The 20,320-nt window shown below is 37.6% G+C and overlaps 1 protein-coding gene across 2 annotated transcripts in view; it reads right to left on the bottom strand.

The window, feature by feature from the left end:
• Nucleotides 1–20,320, bottom strand: part of ADK (adenosine kinase) — a 266,599-nt gene that overhangs the window by 219,967 nt on the left and 26,312 nt on the right. For both annotated transcript variants that reach the window (XM_058810115.1, XM_058810117.1), the window contains exon 3: nt 12,573–12,626. In XM_058810115.1, coding sequence (XP_058666098.1) covers nt 12,573–12,626 — 54 coding nt within the window. The remainder of the gene's footprint in view (nt 1–12,572; nt 12,627–20,320) is intronic.

A 20,320-nucleotide genomic window follows, 5' to 3' on the forward strand; every position in this document is an offset into this window, starting at 1 on the left:
TCGCAGGGCTCTAAAAAATTTACCACAATCGCTCCAGACAGATCAAAATATGTGAATGAAAATGGAAGGGAAAGAGAAAGCAAGCACCAAAAACAAAAACATTTTTAAGGCAGCTTATAAGAAAATTGGAGTATGTTTTCAATTGTTCATAGTATTTACAAAGATGAATTTCAAAAATTTATAAAGCCATTTTAACACTCAAATCTCTAGCTTATCAAACTGCAATCTTTAAAAGAAAGCACACCTTTTCAAGTAGTTATTTACTTCTTGAAATGCAAATTTGTAAGAAGAATTCATTTTCTCCACCCTCAAAAAAACATGAAGGGCTTTCAAAAGCTGATTTACCTTCTCATTTATACAAGGTAATGCAGTATATTTGCATAAAACAGTCAAAACTTTTTTTTTTGTAATGTAATAGGTAGCTAACTATGTAACCCCTGCCGTTTTAAAAGACAGTCCCCTCGTTAGGAAACCGTTCAAAGTGACAATTTCAGTAACTCAGCATCTCTTTCTGGATAATTAGATGTATTATGAATATGCAGATTTCACACAGCTGATTGGCTTAAATGTATCCCATTCCTCAAGAACATCACCTTCCTTACTAACAACTGTATTAGCAAAGGCAGGCTGTCATCCAAACTTGTTTTAAACACTCATCTGCTAAGCTCAAATACAGATCACAGCAGACAGAATTACCTTTGCCCAGCCTTCATGAAGGTACAGGATGACTATTTTACTACTGGTGATCTCTATACATAGGACTTTGTTGCAGCAGATCCTCACAAAATCTTTCAGGGGGACAGGGGTGGAGATTTCATGCCATCTACATTATCACAGAAAGTTAAATAACATAACAATAGCACCATCCAGTGGCAGTATTTTACCTTTGAGATATTCATCACTCATAACATTTAGCATGAAGCAACCTCAAAACAGGTAAGCAGGGTACTGCCACTTCGAATCACAGTTTTTTGAGCAGCCAGCATGCAGAGAATACAGGGGTCTTGGTAGGAAATGCAGTACTAGCAAAGAGTTTGAAAAGAGCAAGTGCACATACAAATAACTGGGGAAAAAATACTGAAAAAGCAACAGATATAACACTGTGCAAGTTATAAATATTGCAACATCTGTAATTCAAGTGTATTCTGATACTGAAACCTTCTAATATGTTCACTGAAAGTTGAAAATACTTTTACCTGAACTAGGCTGCTCCTTATTGCTTTTTAGGCAGAAAATTATTCAGTGTCTTCTCAGTATATACTTTAAAATTAAAGACCCAAACAAAAAGATAAACCTGGAAATTTCCACAAAAAAAAAATTTGAACAATGGTACCCTGTGTATCGTACATCTGCTTGTCCCTCCCTCCAGTTTTTTTATTCATATTAAGATTTTCCCTTCTATTCACTTGCTTGATATCCCATTTCCTCAGAAAAACAAGTATTTTATATTTTCAGTAGCAGAGTGGTAGGTAACCTTTACTCATGGTAAGCACCTGTGGCAGAGCCAAAGGAAACCCCATAAAACAATAAAGGGGAAAAGGCTGTTGCACAGTAATTGCTAACTGAAATAACCAAGCAACAGAAATAAAGTACTGGTTTTAAAGATATTTTCAGAGCGTTTTTCTCAGAGTAGACAGTAAATAAACAGTCACAAAGTTTAATAGTTCAGTGCCCAACCCTTGACACAGGCACATCCTTCCAGCTTAGGAAGGATTCCCACAAAATGTATCAACCAATAACACTGTGTATTTGGACAACTATGATGAAATGATCTTCCCTTCATTGTGAAGTGGGATATTCACACTGCAAAGTTTTAACAAAGCTACTGTTTGTTTCTAAACATTCTCATAACTGCTGCTGGAATTCTAACCCAACATTTTTTTCTTAGAATTCAAGAAATCTGTGCAGGACTGTCAACAGATGGAAATTGGTAGGCTTATTCACTGATGCATGCAGACTGATATATCACTGTTGTTGAGTGCTAGAAATGTTAGCTCAAGAGATCGCCTACTTTTAGAAAAGTTCTTAAAGTTAGTTCAGAAGCTTTCAACAAATCTGTGAGAAAATTTGTCACTAAAGTTTAAAATCACAGTGTTAGCTGCTGGAGTTGCATAGCCTGTTTAAATACTCAATTTCAACTTAAAGCACCCAACATATTTTTGTGCTAATACTGAATTTCCCCAAATATTTTTTCCCCATAGCAAAAGACTCTGATTCTGCCCTCCAATCTTTGATAGTCCAGTATTGGACCTGAATTACATTGAGGACAAGCAAGACAGGAGAACATATGTGTCTTCAGGGTGTTTTACACAGAGATTATAAATAAGAAATTGAAATTAAGTAATGCCATTATATTGCCACCGTCTGTAGCTCTCTTGCCACTCCCCTCACAACCAGAACCGTGTCATCAGTTAAAGAGACAAGATCAGGCCAGGACTGACATACTGGGTGCAGGGTGGTTCAGATGCTCAAGTGGCACAGGCAGTTTGTGTCCATCACCTCCCACCCCTGCACTCGCCTGTGTAAGGTCTGTGTGTTTCAGCTGCTCAGCAGAGACACTGGCAGCTGCAGCTGCAACTGCACCGGCTGACTCATGTGACCAGAAGGTAGCACTGAATCCCTTGCAGCAGCTGCACTCCATCTGTGATTGCTGGTTGGGGACAGAAGCTGCAGTGTGTGTCAGTTGCTGTTTCCACTTCTAGTAAACAAGGTCATCTGATCATACAGCCACAACAGCATCAGGGCAGGAGACCCCCTTCAGAATAAGCAGATGGCTCCATCCTTCGGGCACACAGCTCCTGAATGTGCAGCAAGTTTCCCATGCAATTTAGAGCCAGCTACATTCCGTTTGCTTTGGCCACAAATCCATAAAATTACAATCTTATCTGGTACAAAGCTTCAAGAACAAATCAATTTAGATGTCTGAGAGACAATTACATGAGATAATGATTATTGAACTATATAAGTATGTAGATCAGCAATATTTCCTGGCAAGTCTTCAATACTATTCATGAGCAGGAGGAAAGCAAAACAAACATATCTCTCTGCAAATGCAAAACTGAACATCCATACCAAACACATATCCTTAAGACTGCTAAGCAGAGGCTTCCAGCTGTCCTGATTAAAACAGATGCTCAACTTTATGCAACCTCTTCCATCACACTACTAAAATGGCTAGATTCTCAATATTTTCCTCACACTGCAGGCTACTCTGCTCTATGTTTTTGCCTATTGGGATGCATGGGTGCACAGAACCTTACCCTAGCCAAAACATATGTTCATGTTCTCTTTGTACACAGCCTTGTCCTACGCTGTCCTGGCTCCCCTGCTTAGAACCACTGCCTTTTTACCCCCATGGCAATTCCTGTGCACCCTGTAATCCATCCAACTCCCTCTTCACTGTTATGGGCAATAGCTCTCTGTTCCATCCTGCAAACAAACTTTTCAGTGGGAATGAAGGAGCACACCATTACAAGTAATGTAGTAAGATTGCACTGTCTCCACATGACATCTTACTATTTCCAAAGACCCTTGGAGACAGCTAGACAAATATCTGCCAGGAATGACAAAGATGCATCTCTAGTTGGATTGGGGGATTGAAACTAAATGATCTCTTGAGGTCTCTTTCTACAATTCTATGAAAGGAAAGGCAATTAATGGGCAGCTACTAAATTATTTTCACACAAGCCATTTAATCTGCTCTGATAGATGACCACCTTTAAAATAGCAGAATTCACTATTCTGAGCACTAATTGGTACTCTTGGGGCTAAGCTTAACTCAGAAAAGACTGAATGGGCAATAGAGACTTATTGTTCTCTCAGTTGCTAACAAACCCTACACTTTATTTTACATTTTATTTGTGGTGATTACATCTCTAAATGAGGATACTTTTAGAGCCAAATTAGCAAAGAGAGTGATACTGCATTAACTGCTTTGGAAATGGAACATCTGATGCAATTCTGCCATTTTTATAACAGGGTAAAAAGCAGGACATCGGTGGCCATTCTCTGGCAAGTCAATTCTTAAGAGCTTCACTTAAAAAAGATTTTAAGTGAGAAAATTGAAGTCCCAGCACAGGAAGAATTTATACCATGTTATAAATTGCACACAAATGTCACAACAATAAAGCTCATTACCTGATTATTTAGGAAAAATTCTGGAATTATATCCTAACTATGTCTCTTATGGAATTATGAAAAAATAATATGCAATAAATACACATACTTTATTGATGTAAACAGAGCAGGCAAACACAAGTGCCACCAATAAATAAATTCTAGTCTTAAAATCCTAAGAGTTCACAAAAGCCTCAGGCTACTCAAAAATCAAATTAAATGTGCCTGCATTTGGAAATTCAGTTTTAGTGTATTTTCTGTTACAGTAATTTTTTTGGTCACTAAAATGCAAAAAATATTGGAAGTTTAAATTCTCCATCTATTCTCAGGATCATAAAAAAATTACTAAGAATTAAATAATGAACATTTTTATTTTCTTTGGCATTGACCATTGACTTTTAGATAATCATACCAGCAACACATTAAAAACCAGAACAAAATCAAAACTGAGCTTAGAGAAGAGATGATTACACTCTTATTCCGGGTTTTGCAATTTCACTTAACCAGTTAACACAGCAATCTGAACATGAATGATGTTTGTGGTCTGAATGACACAAAAAGCCCTCCCAAGCCCCACCTCGCTCAGGTGTATCTCATCTCAAGCTCAAACTGCATGCACAGGAAATTTGCATTTCTTACCTCCACTGGTTTTAGGGAGCCTCAGTAAAGCAGTAAGCCCCCTCACCTCAGGCTTAGAAGTGTTTAAGCAAAAAGATAACAGTGCACTGTCAAGTCCTTTCAAGTGGTTAAAAGCTTTAGACATTTTACACCTTTTACAACAGGTTTCAAAGAGCCGCCAGCGAGGTGGCTGCTGCTCAAAGCACCCCCTCAGCTGGCGGCACTCCCAGCACTGACCGCACCCTTTGCCGGGGCTTTCCAACAGCGCCTCCACTTCAACAGCTTTGGTGTTATGTCATTAAAATCAGAACAAAATCAGAATTAAAACAGGATCTGCAACAGAAGATTATCTGAAGGCTCTCCTTCACACACTGTATACATAAGGCAATAAAATTAATATAATTCCACAAAATGGTTGGGTGAGCATTAGCTTTTATTCTGATTCTGGTGCTGTGTCTAGAGGACTGCAAGCAGAATACATGTAAGAAATACAATAAGAGAATAGAATAAAAATCCCATGTTAAATTCTCACTCTGTTTCAGAATATGCAGTTTTTGCTGTGTAACTTGCAGCTTTAAGTTAAATAATTAGTCTGACAGCTCAAAACCATCCCACAGCAATCTTTAATACATTCTCTTTCTAAAAGACAGTAAGACAAAGTATCTTCTAGGGTATTAAAAGGTCCAATTAATAATTTCTAAATTTTAGGAAAATCTCACGTTTAGTGCTACATTGCATAACAAAAATTAATACTCTCAAGACATATCTTGTCCAATGCTAAACTATGCAGTAAAGATGCAGAAACCATAGCTACCTGAGCTAAAAAGCAGCAATCCCAGGAGATTTTGCATGTTCTGTAGCACAAGACTGCATCTTAGTCTAAAAAGAGTGCACCCCATCCTCTATTGGAAATAAAGCACTACAGTGACAGAAATATGCAGCAGTATGGAAAAAAAAATCATTCTGCATATTCAAAACTCGGTCTTCAAATACATCTGTCACTGCACACAGTTCCATCACTACTGCATTAGCACCACACTTTATCAATACCAGGAGTTAGTGCTGTGGAAACATTAACACCATTTTTTAACAAGTTGTATAAATAAGAAAAGTGCCTAGAGAAATCATAAGGGAAGTCATCTTCTGGACAATCATGTCTTAGCCCAAACTGCATTTATTGGAAATGAGCCCCAGGAGGACAGGAGGGTGCGGTCTGTGAAGCCTTTGCTCTGCACGGGGTGAGAGGCAAGCTGAAGTGCTCTACTTGAGCCTTCCAAGTCTGAGAGTTCAGTTCAGGGCTGTGGGTTCTCTGCTCAGTTTGTGCAGGAGGGTGAGCTTAGGAACAGGCAGCAAAAGGAAAAATGTTATTTCCTTGCTTTAAAGCATATATGTCTAGTACACACTGAGGAACAGTAATCACTGTCAGGAATACTATCAAAAAGAAAACTGGCCTCATTAGCTTACTACACAGAGGAACCAAATAGGTGGTCCATGTCAGTCCACCTACTCCTGCACAAACTGTCAAAGTAAGAAATCATTACAAGAGATCAATTTAATTCAATAACCAGTACTGTGAGGGTTTCTGTAACCAATTAAATTTGAGCTGGAATATCGGAAAACATCTTTCCCATGAAGGATCTTTTGAGATCTCTTCTGTACCACCTATGATAAGGCTGTGGTAATCAAAGCAGATGACACAAGAAAACCTCTACTGAAGGTAAGAGAAGAAAAACTAATATATGTGAATTAGAGCAAGAGTACAGAAGAACAGTGAATCTGACATTAGGAACCTTTAACAAATAAAGATTCAATCCTTTAGCAGCAGTTTTTACACTTTGTATGTCACATACACGAATATTTTGGATTCTCCTTTGGCTTTCATAACGATCCTTCTCTCTCCCTCCAGCACTCATCCTTCCCACTACCATGGAAGTCTTGTATCCAACAACAGCCTCAGATAAGCATCTCAGGCTACAAAACCAAGCTCCCCGGAGGAGCATAAGCCTTGCTCTTAACTGCCAGCCATAGCTGTTATCAGAAGTTTTCTTCTATTTTACATCAAATAAGCACTGTGCCATGCAAGAATGAATTGACTCTGATTTCCAGGAGCCATTTAACAATAGAGACTATTCTAATAGAGCCTTTAAAGCCACATAGCAAAGTTGGGCTTCAATGTACTATACACACAAAGGAACATGAACAGAGGCAGGAGGCTCAATTAAAACAATGTACTGATACACACATACAGTTTTAAAATACTGATGCAAACTGCTTACCACCCTGAACAAGTATTGTGCAGGTTACTTATTTAACATCTCCAACAGCAGGATGCAAAATGAAATTATATACTAAAACTAACTTGAAATTTTTTATTTTAAATTTAAGCATATGTAAAGACTGCTCCATGAAAGAAGTTAAAAGTATTTCTGCTATAACTTGGTACCTTAACTTCTAGAAATTTTATGCAGGACTGCCTGTGACCAAGAATTTCATGAGCTGATTTCTATACTGCTTATTTGCATTGGTGCTGTAATTCAAAATAATTGCATGAATGGTGGACATCCAGAAAAAGGAAGGAAAAAACACAGAGGGAGTAATCTGTCATAGAAATTCTGTAGCTAACCATAAATTATTCCTTTTCCACATCTGACTCAAGCTGTTATGTGTGTACACAGAAGTGACAAAACAATTCGGGAGAAATTAAACTGCAATTTAAAGTAGCTTCTACAGAGGGAGCCAACAACTCAAGGAACTGGATGAAGAAAACATTCCAGATCAGTACAGAGTTCTTCCCATCCATCAAGATCATTCCTTACAAGTTTCTCAAAAATAGACAGCAAATCATGCAGATTCTTACTCCACAGAATCCCTAAGTACTTAATGGAAGTTTAATTAAAGAAGTACTTAATTACATGTCATGGAACAATCAGTCAATATATACAGAATTTTATTTGCTTTGGGGAAAAGTGGCAGCTTAAGAGACTAGTCATTCTAAATTACTCTTTATTCATTAAAAAGAGAAGTTTAAGAGTTTCCCTCTAAAAACTCGAATATTTGATTTTGTAAAAGCAAGTATCAGTTGCACAGTAGTAGTGACTTTTACTGAAGTTTTCAGACAAAACTCTCCACCTCGAAACAGGTCAATATGATATTTGATTTTTTAAAAAATGAGGAAGGAATCTAAAATAAAGTCGTGTAAAGGTGGGAGCTAGCAGGTTTTTTCATTAATCTGAGCACCTTGTAATAACTGCCATAATAGTTTTCCACATTAATTCATTGCCAAATCATATTTCATAATATATATTAATCTACTCAAATGTAATTACAAGTGAGGCATATTATATGGAGTAACTCAACAGCTGTGACAGATTCATATATCACCTCATCCATACAAATCACATATATTGTCAGCATATATGAGAAGGCCAACAAAAGACTTAAAGCTTCGTATTTCTGATATTTTACTCTCTCTTCCCCCTGCTTCCACAAACGACTTGCTACCCTCTTTTTTTGTCCTTAGGGGGGGAAAGAGGATGGATAAAAAGCAAAGGTATTTTAGAGAGAGTTCAGCCCAACAGGACAAATCCTGAAGCCCGCACGCAGGGAAGGATTTCTGCGAGCGCTACCGCAGACAAAGCGCGCCCTCTAGTGGCACAGAGCACTCGGCTGTTTCCCGAAGCGTTCGGGGGACAGCGGCATCCCGCTGGTGACCCGGAATTCACGGCTCCTCCCTGCAAGCTGAACTTCCCATCACACACGGCTGCACTCTCACTGTGCTTGGTCGAGTCCCATAGATTTGTACTGAAGTACTGTGATAGACAGTCACCAACACGGGGTAACCCCCCCGCCCCCAAATACAAGGAAATTGCTCTCAACATTCCTGTGACATGGTTCTAATCCCTTTGAGATCCTTGAGCTCTCTGACATACCCAGACTACTTCTAAACCCCTACTGTAGATTTCTCTACTCTTTCCCAAGCAATAGAGGCCCCCTGTAATCCCCAAACATCCCTATTATGACTTCAAGATTGACCCTTCCACTTAAATATCTATATATTTCCTAAGCAAAACCAGAAAATACGCACACACCACCTCCTGCCAGATGTTACAGGTAAATCAAAACTCCATCAGTCACCCAAACAGCTGTGCTCAAATTTAAGAGTCCCTCTCTCCCTTGTTCAGCTTCACTATGAAAAATGGCAAGTATGCAGGTAAGAATGAAATCCCTCTCAGCTAAACAAATTCCCCTCAGTCAAATTTCAGCAGAGCAACACATCTGCTTTCTCCCTTCTGACCAATACATCAAAAATGGACTGAAGAGAAAGAAAGCTGCTATTTATCTTCTTCCACACTTCATGGTCTTGATCTTTGAAAAATAAAGCTTAAAAAATGAGAAACACAATGTGGATTCCACATTTCTTACTCTCTCCTTCAACTAACTTTCCAAAGTGTCCCATCACAGCCAAAACTGCTTAAGCACAAGTTTATAAAACTGTTCAACAAGGAGTCAGTCAAAGCTGCACTAAAACAAGTGTTCTGAAGCATTGCTTACAGACTCAGTGGTACTACTGAACTCCAAACAATGTTTTTAAAACTCACAGTGACTGTATTTCATCACCTGTATTCATACAAGCTAGTCGAGCTTCCAAAATTTGGCTTACAGACCCTAGTTTAGTAAAAGAAAATATTAATAAGAAATCCCAACTCCTCTGTCAACACTTACTCTACACAGTGAAGCTGAACTCTGTATTAAAATATTCCTACTTTAATATCAAACAACTTCCATCACACCCCATCACTGGCTGCACCGAGCTTAAATTTATTCTCCTAAAAAACTTTAGATGTGGAACCATAGTAAAACCAAAAAAAAATCAGCCTAGGCAACAGCATACACAAGTCTATACTTGCTAATATGACCTTCAGTTAAAGCCAATCAGGCCAATTCTGAGAATTAAAAAAAGAAACTCCTGTAAAAGGACTATACAAAGGGTCAGGAAAAATATTTTTTTCTCAGAGTTTATATTTTTTTATTGTTCTGAGAAGGAGAAAAAAATATACACAACATTAAGGCCTCACCTTATTACATCCGAGTTTCCCTAGCAGTCCTGCAGGACGCAGAGCTGAGGGGATTAGCTGGGTTAGGGAAGGTGGGAAACATCTGCAGGACATCCCTTGAGCCACAAATGCTCAATACTTCCCTTGTAAAACACCAATGCAAACAGAAGACACCACCTTTGTTATTCCCTCTGCAGAACAGCAGACTCCTCACTGAAAACAAGTGTGTTGCTCATCTGGTTCCTTACAACATGGGCATGGCTTGGCTTGATCACCAGTGCTGATGGCTCTAACTAATCTGCTCATTTTAATGGAAACAGGCTGAGCTGTGGGACAGTACCTTGCACCCTTCATAAGGTATATTCAGAAATTTATTGGGGTGGGGCAGGAGTAGATATTTCCAGCTAAATTCTGAAAAGAATGCATATATGCCCAAACTTAACAGCTTTAGTGCAAATAAATTGCTGCTAACAAAAGAAGTGTACACAAAAAGAAAAGACAAATTTAGAAGGCCGCTACAGTTGAAGTGCATTGAAAGCAGGGGGGGAAAAAGGTGATCTTTCATACTTTTGTGCTTAAAATAGAAGTTAAGCATGATGCCATGCCTGTAAACCAATGCCACTCTTAGTGGCTGTACTTCTCTCTCCAGATAACTAAGACAAGGACTAAAGGATCAAGCCAAATCAGGGTAGCAGGCTCAGTTACCTTTGGAGGTAAGGAATTCATTACTGAACAAAATTTACATTTTTATCAACAACAGCTATACTGAAGTATCTCTGAGAAACTGAAGGACATTTGACAGTCAGATAAATCACCATGATGGATTTTGGATTAAGAATGCCAAAAGAAGTCTTCTTTACTACTAAGGAAGCCAATATAAAAGTTTATGACATTTCAAAGACTGAAAGGTAAATTATTTTAAGTAGGAGGATTTTGGAACTGAACAGTAATATGTAGAAACTAACTTTGTATTTGACTTTAAAACATTACAATAGGGTCAGGAGAATACCTTAATTATAAGGGCACTGTACTAAGAATAAGTTTATAATCACTTCAGCAACAGTTACCCTAGCAGTAAGTTGTTTTTCATGTTTCTTAGAACTGGCATTTCTTTAAAATACAAAAGTCTATTTAACATCAGAAAAGGTTCATTAAGTACCTAACAACTCATCTATAAGTTAAATTAGAGACTTCAGCTTGCAGGACTGAAAGTGCTCTGAAGTTCAACGATGTGCAGTCTGTGGTGGTCACATGGGCCAAGGAGAAGAGTACACAGCATTAGAAATGTTCCAAAGGTCTCTCCTGAAAACAACGTGACACTGACCTCCAGGAGTTTTTTTCCCTGGTCAAGTATGCAGTGACATTCAAGATGACAAGATCAGTGGCAAAAGCATGTTCAACCTCTTTCATTATACCTACCAACATATAAATAATCTCAGGAGCTAATGCAGTGTGTACAACAAAACACTAAAGAAGGGTTTCTGTTGCAGCTGATCCATGTAAAACTTGAGTTTTACTGAACTTTCTGTATTAAACAAAATTTCATAAAAAACTACTTGAATAAAATTAGTTCAGTCCTCCATTTAAGAAGTGACCATGCTGTAAACATATCAATAGTAAGCATGCAATTAACTAATATGCAATATACCTATAATAAAAAGCTAAAAGAGAAGTACTTCAAATGAAATATCTCACATCAAAAGGCTTAGTTTAATCAGTATCTATTGAACAAATAAAGCTTGTGTACACAGTACAACTTGTACTGTCCAAAATACAGACCTGCATGTAATTTACCTTGTGTTTAACCCCTCTGCATTTTTTCTGCAGTACTTTTAACACTGTAGCTCATGGCATCTAAAATGGGTTAATGGATTAATCAAAGCTATGCTGTCCATAAGTGTTCTACCACTAGAGAGTGTGCTCTGTATAAAACCAATCTTATCGTTTATCAAAGGAAACTCATGTTGCCTGTCTCTTGCCTGGAGCTCAAGCAGTTTTAATGTCACAGGTACATTACCATGATGTACTAACTCAAGTTAAATGTCTTTTTCCATCCTCTGAAAGAACATGGAACATTTGGTTAGTAATTAAATCACTAAAGCTTTTGGAAAAAAAATCTTTTCCAGAGGAATTGAATCCTTGTTACCAGAATATATTTTTGAAATCTTTGACCTTTCTAAAAACATCCAAAATTTAATATGGGAAAACTTGACAGCTATGCATGTGAATTCATCTGAAACAGGTACATTACCTTACATGAGGATAAACTCCATAAGTCTTCTGGTGTATCATGAAATAATGCAAAATAATGCAAAACAATGCTAATGTAGTAATGGAAACAAACAGTTATGTGCAAGAGCCTAAAGTTTAAAATAGTAAGGAAAAAAAGGGATGTTATTTTTATATCTAAGTGTGTAGATGAACACAAAATGGAACAAATTCCCCAGTATCTCTATCCTGAAAGAGAGAAATGTGAAAGTAATCCTAGAAATCTGTAGCTAATTTAGAAATGAACATAGGCATTTAGGATGAACATTTACATGGTGCATTTAAATTGCATTAGTACCAACTGCAGTTAAAGAATTTTTAAAATAAATTAATGAAAAAATATTTTAAAATCTCTTTTTGTAACAATTAGTCTTCAGACAAGCTTTGCAAGTTACAGCAGACAATACTAAAGAGCAAAAGCTAACCTTTTTGCTTCAGCTATTTTACAATAAGACATGTATATATATTAAAAAGTATACAGGTAACATGCATGTATATCATCACAAAAAAGCTTACAGTTCTTTGTGCTTCTCCTCTGCCAAAATTTGGTCATTTGGCTTCAGCCCATACCTTGGGGGGAAAAAAAGAAAGAAAAAACACAAAGCAGTTACTCACATGAGAATATGGCCATAAAATGAATTTTTACAGTTTCAAATTATTAAACTATGTGTTTGCTGATTCAGATACAGGTATTGCAAAGACAGTCACAAAATTTTCTAAAAGCTTGTAACATGTTTATCAAAGTAAACTTAACATCACACAAAATTTTGCTTTATATGTTGGCTTCAAACTGCACTGGACACTTTGGCTGACACTATCTACCAAAAATCACTGCACTTCATACCATGAACCATACATTGATCTTATCATTTGAATCTGCCAAAACATGAAAGGGAAGATTACAGACAATAGAAACACTAAATGTGGCTGTAATGTTTCTCCCTGTACCAAATAAAACTATTGAAATAAATACCAAAATAATTCTGTAGAAAAAAAATATACTTTAACAACAGGCTATTTAGGGAAACATCTGCAGTCCATACAAGCAACTTCTGATAAAAGTGAGTGCTTGAGAGAATGAAACTTTCTTTGCTAGCTTAACCTAATGGCTGATTTAACAGAATAGGTTGCCAACACTGCCTGATCAGAGGGAAAAGAATGCAGTCTCTGCCAGGACAGCCTACTGCCAGCCATGCTGCAGCCTGCACTGTCACTCACGGTGGAAAACCTTTAAGGGGTGACCTCACTTTTGTTCTGCATCAGAGTAAAATTTTCTGACAAGTCAAAATAAATTGTTCTAGTATTCTGTGGGGTCAGAATACAGAAGTCAAGTGTCCATTAGACAATTCTGCAAGCAGCTATCTGCTCACACTGCTGAAGGTTCCCACTGTCCCTTTGTCCTCTGTGTTTGTTCCTTGCTGTAGACAACTGCAGAGCCATAAGTTGTTCCTCCTGAAGGAAGATTCTGGTCACCAACAGCTACACTCAATCTATCTTGCAAAATTATTTTTGTTTATAACAAATAGGCACAATATCCTTTCTCTACTCCTTACAGCATTTTCTGATGATACTCTCTGAAAGTCATATTTTCAGCATCCATTTAAAATGCAATGCTGGACCAATGCTGGACAGCTTCTCAAGCTCACTAGTGCTCACTGCACTCAGACATACAAGACACTGACTGACTGATTTTTATTGTTTACAAACACAGAGACTTCCCCGGGTTATTTGCTACAGTATCATGCTGACTTGAATCCATTTATCCACTTTGCTGCTAAATCCTTGGTGTAGACACTCCTAATCAGGATACAGTGGTTCATCCATGTTCTGCTTCCAAGTGCAGGGCTCAAGTTTGACTCAGGGTGGGCAGGGGTTTCCTCTACAGATTCAGGTCACTTGTTTCAATTCCTCAATCTTCTTCATACTTTACCATCCTATCAGTCTTTAAAGACACCAATTTTTACTCTTATGATCTTACATTTATTTCCAACTTAATGTTTTCTGTAATCAACAGTATCAGGCTCTTTTTCTTACATGAAAAAGGGTCTAGCCCAATACCAGTCTCTTCACAATGCTGCTACACCTCCCCAATATCTCCATTTGTCACATCTTAATATGAATTTCACTGATAGCAAATACTCATGTATCAGAGAAAACGCAGTGAGTTACCAGGAAATTCTAAAAGGAACATCTTTTAGAAGTGAAAGGACACTGTCTCTTCTTATGAAACTTACAATCTGACTTAAAATGAAATCAGGTCTATGTCCAAAGGATTTATCTGTCATAGATAGATACACTAATATGCAATCCATTTTGCAAATGGAGATCATTTTGCCCATTAACAAATATATCCACAGAAAGTCACAGACATCCTTCATTAAAAATTAAGCTGAGTGCTTTTCCTCTACCAGTAGTTAGGCTATTTCAGCTTCAACTGTATATAATTTTCTTTGCTGAGAAACAAAATCTATCTTTGAGTTTTTCAAAGCTTCCAGAATATTTGTTACTACACCTTTTTTTTTTTTTTACCACAATTTTACCCCCACAGTTATTTAGAGGAGAAAAAACTCAAACAAATAAAACCTGTCTTACTCAGCCTAGTAAGTCAGCTACTACAGAAATCATGAAACAGAAGAGGAATGTTGTTCAACAGATGTGTGATTTTGGGCTGTGTTACTGACATACCTCAGAGGGGCTGGGAGGGACACAGTTGCTACCCTAAGGTTTGCAGAATGCTTCCTTTGGTGAACCTCAGCTTGCACAATCTTTTTCACCACCACCACCTATTTTTTTACTGTGAAAACAGTTTTAAAATATTCTTCCTTGATCCCTAAAGACATTGCTTAGATAGCAAGGTGTCAAAGAAAACTTCCCACAAAGGGACATGCTTGTAGAGTTCAAATTTTAATGAGTACTTTATGCATTGACGTATATTTTATTTCATACACAGCTGCTGAACTATTTAATAAATTTAAATGTTCAACTAGCACAGTGAGCAGCTTACATAATATTTTCCCAACATGTGCTTCATAGGCAAGATTGATAAACACCAGTTGGGTCTTCCTAACTAATGAAGGTTAGATTTGTCACAACTTCTCTAAGTAACATTTAGGAGCTAACAATAGTAAGTGCAAAATTGAAGCCAAAGATAAGCAAACAAAAAATTTAAAATAAGGACATCTAAACCCTCTAAGCAACCAGAACAACCAATTGTGTATTATAGATGTAATTGCCTGATATTAAACTAGTGAGTAGAAGAGAGCCGTATATGCTATGGAAGTAAGCAAAGGAGTGATCACAACTTCCTTTTTTCTACTCTGAAATTCCAAGTTCAACACTTCTTAGAACACAATTATTATTCTTTCAACTATCCAGTAGTAAACTGTGATAGTTTCAAAATGTTAATAGCCTCTTCATCATTGCTTGAGGTCCTATTTTAAAAAAGTAGGCTTAAGAGTAAAAACTTGCAGAAGGGTCTACAGCCTGGCTGTATAGGTGTCAGAACACGCTGCAGCGCCTTTCCAAAATTGATACATTGAAGCCCTTTGATTTGTCCTTCACAGCCATTTAATCTATGGGAAGAGCAGCCCGTGTTCCAGACACCCTAGAGAAAGGCAGCTGTGCATGAGGCTGGGCAGCACAGGGCCGGGCTGCAGCGCTGACCCCATGCACAGCTGTGCCTGCACGGGGCTGCGCGGCTGCCGCTGCATCACCGGGATGGCTTCTGACAGCCCCACTGCACTGGGCACGCTGCCAGCTCTGAGAGCTGCTGCTTCCCCAAACTCAGCTCCTCAGCAACATTCTTAAGCCATAGCAGCCTGGTTTAACCTCTAGTGCCATTGTAATATGGCCACTCCAACACACCCTACTCTACCCAAAGCTAAGTGTCCCAGCTGCAGACACAATTGTAGTTTCTCTTAGCACCTATCATCCATCTCTAATGACGCTTGAAATTGGAAGTTTCACAGCGCTACACAATAACTTTTCCAGTGTCAAGAGAATTCTTTCAGACAGTATTTTTTCTGACACTACAAAAAGACATGTTTACACATTTAACTTACCAGGACAAATGAGCAATCTCATGTGCCTGCATTTCATCAATAAACAAAGGCACAACTAATTATAAATTCATAGCTATAGAAATCTCAAATATTTTTCCTCTCCACAAGCCTGGAAATAAAGTAAGGGACCCAGACTAAAACATTATTGCAGGCATTCTGAGAACATGGTGTTGAGGAAATGTGCTCTAGGTACATCTAAATATACTCTGAAAAAAATGCAATGGCCACTTGGAAGAGGTCTATTCCAAGAGCTAGAAGTAGAACTCTGACCATTTGGTTACAGTGGTAAAAAGGTGCTATATTCTTCACTTCTTCATGTACATTGAAGAACTTGCCCAGCATTCACCTGCAAGTTTATCATCTCAATTTCTGCCAAAATGTATAATTTTTATTATATGCCAGTTTTTAATTTTTTTAAGCATACCAGAACTTCCAAATTCAACTTCTGTAATGTACTTTAATGATCCTTCTAAAATAGTAATCCCACAACTCCAGGATTTTTTATTTCCCAGCTTCTCATACAAGACAGAATGAAAATTCATGTACTTAGACAGTAGTGAACATTTTTACACAAATATTTTAATGCAACAAACAGCCATAAAGTACGGTTCCTTTCAGGCAGCATCCAATTTCACAAAGCCTTGACCAAATTAAAAAGAAAACAGAGCCTGCATGAAATATGCACTGGTGATAAACTCCAAACATTTAAAACATTCAGATCTTCTCTATCAAAAACTTCCTGAAAAGATGGTAACATTCACCTGTCCAAAAGCCCAAAATGAAACTACTGATGAGCAAACAGGTTTAAAAAAAATGGCAATAGATCTTCACAGCTTTAAAATTAAGTCAACTTTCAAAGTTTTTTAGTTGAATCCACCAATCTAAACGAAAAATAAGTAATAATTGCACAAATATCAAAATGAAAATCAGCACACACATATATATATATATGCTGCATGGACCAGAAAAGCCAAGATGAAATGTACACCAGGATGTATGAAAACCTGCATATGTGATCACTATTTTCAAGAGTACTTGTGAAGAACAAGATACTAGAGATAAAAGCATTTTTCTAAACATTAACCATCAATGTGAGTAGTGAGCAAAAAAACCTCTATATTTAAACCATGTCCATGACAGAAAGCTGGGACAGTAAAGCACTCCAGGAAGTCCAAAATCTATATCTGCACAGACATTCCTCTGCTTTGGTTGATGTACAAATAAATACAAACTTCTTGCCTCAGTACATGGCTCTGACTAACCCTGCTCACCTTTAAATGCACTTGGGCTTTGCTATTCCATAAGCTTATTGTATTTGACGTGCTTTGCTGCACTTACTGCTTTAAGTATTCCCCAGATTAATTAAAAATTCAATACATGAAAGGGCAGATTTTCAACATGTTCTTTGAACTTTGCAGAAAAGTCATCAAAAAAAGGAACAGAGTGTGATTTCTCCCTCAGACACCTGACACCCATTGGCTGCATTAACTGGACCAGACAATTAGATTTTATTTATACTAGGTTATGCTTCATCAATAAAAGAAGATACCTGTTACGACAGAGCTCAGCAGAAGCATTTCTTCATAAATTTTCAAAGAAGTCATTAAGGAACCTTAAGGATTTCCCTAAAGTCTTATTATATTTCAGATTAATTTAAAGAAGGTTGCATAAGAATGATTCAGCAATTGTGTTACTTCAACTTCCAAGTGATGTTAAGGCTACCTTCACTAAGCTAAAAAAAAAGGAACCACAGTCCTTTTTTTTCTTCTTTTTCATAATTATTAATCTTGTCAAAACTAGAACAAGGCATCTCTGGGACATTGTATTTACGTGTCCTTTTTCAGAGTATATTGACTGATTTCCGTGCAGTTCTCACATCCCACAAGATCATCAGCCATGTGTGAACCTGCTACAACAGGGCATCCTCATGAGCATTCACAGGCCAATGTGCACAGCGAGCCCAGCTCACAAAATATTTCGAATGCCTCATTTATGGGGGATGGGTACAGAAGGTCAGCCTGTTTCTCAAGTTCCATCTGCAATTTATCAGACAGAATAAGTAATGCTGCCATAAGTGCTAACTCCATTTCTTCTGACTTGATCTATACAGAGATCAAAAAGCAGTAAGGAAATTGCTTTTCCTACAGTAGTCAAATTGCATTTGAAGTATTTCTGCATTTTTGACAAGGTTACAGCTGCATAGAAATTTCAGTTAAATCTAATGTAGCCTTGCTCTTCCCACTAGCCCAATAATCTTTCCCACGCACACAAATAGTGTGAGTATCAAGACTTGTACATGTCTGGATCATTACTTTGAGCTTGCTAAACCAGATTCTAGAGCTGTGAATTTTCTAAATCCAGACACAAAAAAACCCCAAAAAAATCCACAACCCAGACCACACCTGGTATGTAAGTTTAGCAGCCCAATTCATCATGGACCAGATGAAAGCAGCAAAACCAAACTGAAGTTTTCTGTAACTGGCAGATACAAGGACCTTAGTCCAAATATGTAAGACATGTTTTTTCCCTCCACTAAAAAAAAAGACAGACCCAAACAGTACAGGCCTTTGATTCATATTCTGAAAGTCTCACTGTCTTGCCTGACTTGCACTGTTTTTACTTCAGCAGTTTAATACATTTACTTTTTTTCCCCCTGTAGATTGCACTGTTGCTTAGTCTCCTAGTTTCACCGTCTGAAATGCACCACACTCTCCATCCCCTCAAAGTTTCTTCCCCTCTTTAACCTCTCTCCTATTCTATACCAGGGCAGCTGGTCCTCCCTATCTTGTCACATTCCTTCCTGGCCTCAAGTTGACAGCAAAACAGAGATATTTTCTACACCGATTTCTGAGTTAAGTGACACTGTTACTTAAGGATGATCTTGTAACAGGTTAGACCATTTTAGAAAAAATTCTTACTGAATAGATACTGCTTTGTTGACAAATATAAAAGGCCAGATTGCCATCCCTGAAAAACTGGAAGATTAAAGACAGACTGTACAATAGCAATAAAACCCCAAAGAAAGCCTGCTTCCAGAAAAAGGTTTTTCAAGGATCCATTTATACCAGCAAAAGAGGAAACTGATTAAAACACCTTTCAGACATTTCTTTGGGAAAATATTAGAATTGTGAGAGAATGTATAAATCAGACTGATTTCAACATGGATCAGTGCTAGACCCAACACTATGCCACACATCCATGAGTGATCTGGCCTCAAATACAGAAGCTACTGATGAAATCAACAGATGACAGGAGACTGGCACGGGTATGTCATGACAACTGACATCTATGACCATCTAGCAGACAGTAAGAGTTCAAAATACTAACACATGTGAAGCCAAATAGGTAAATTAAAAGCATAAAAAATGGGTGGGGTTAAAGGCATCTCACAGAGCAGTAGCTTGGGGAGAGGGGAAATGAGGTGTTATGAATTGTAACTAATTCAACCTGCACTTCTAACTCACACCAAGCATTGAAGAAAGCAATGAACTACTACAATCCAGAAACAGGAACAAGCAAACAAACCAAACAAAAATTAGCAAAAATATCCCAGAGTGAGCTGTCAGCCTCACTAATTATTTTTCTTATTTTTTCAAACAGAAAAACTTGTAGCTAAAGTGTTCAGCTTCAGAAGAAGAAATGTAGGTAGGATAAAAGCACACAATGGTGGTGGTGGGAAGGAGACTTGAAAAAATAGCAACAGAAGGTTAAGATACTTCAATCTTAAATTCTACAGAATGCAGAAAACAAATTACTTCAGAAAAAATTAATTATTTCATATTTAATAGGAAACAAATTACTTTATAGTCATCAGTGACAAAGAATCAAGTTTGGTTTGGGAAAGGGCACGTACATTGACTGGCAGAGAACTGCACTGTTCAACTAAACAAAAGCATCTGCTTAGGGAAAAAATTAACTGCAACTCAAACCACAGGTACAGGGTACTTCATTTTAAAAAAACTCCAGACTTTAAACCTTGCTACAGGAATAGACATGTCAGAGCTGAGAGAATGAAGGACCACCTTGGAGAACACATGGAGCAAATTTCTAGTGTTTTCCTTTTTACTCAGTTCCTGTCCACTATTATGACTGGAGTCTTTTTTGGCTGCATGACTCCCTACACAAACCTCTCTTCTTCAGAAAAAAAAGTTGGAATTTCTGAATGAAAGGGATTCAAAAAATATTAGCAGAATTTTTTTAACA

The sequence above is a fragment of the Ammospiza caudacuta genome, chromosome 9 (assembly GCF_027887145.1).
Source record: "Ammospiza caudacuta isolate bAmmCau1 chromosome 9, bAmmCau1.pri, whole genome shotgun sequence".
NCBI lineage: Eukaryota > Metazoa > Chordata > Aves > Passeriformes > Passerellidae > Ammospiza > Ammospiza caudacuta.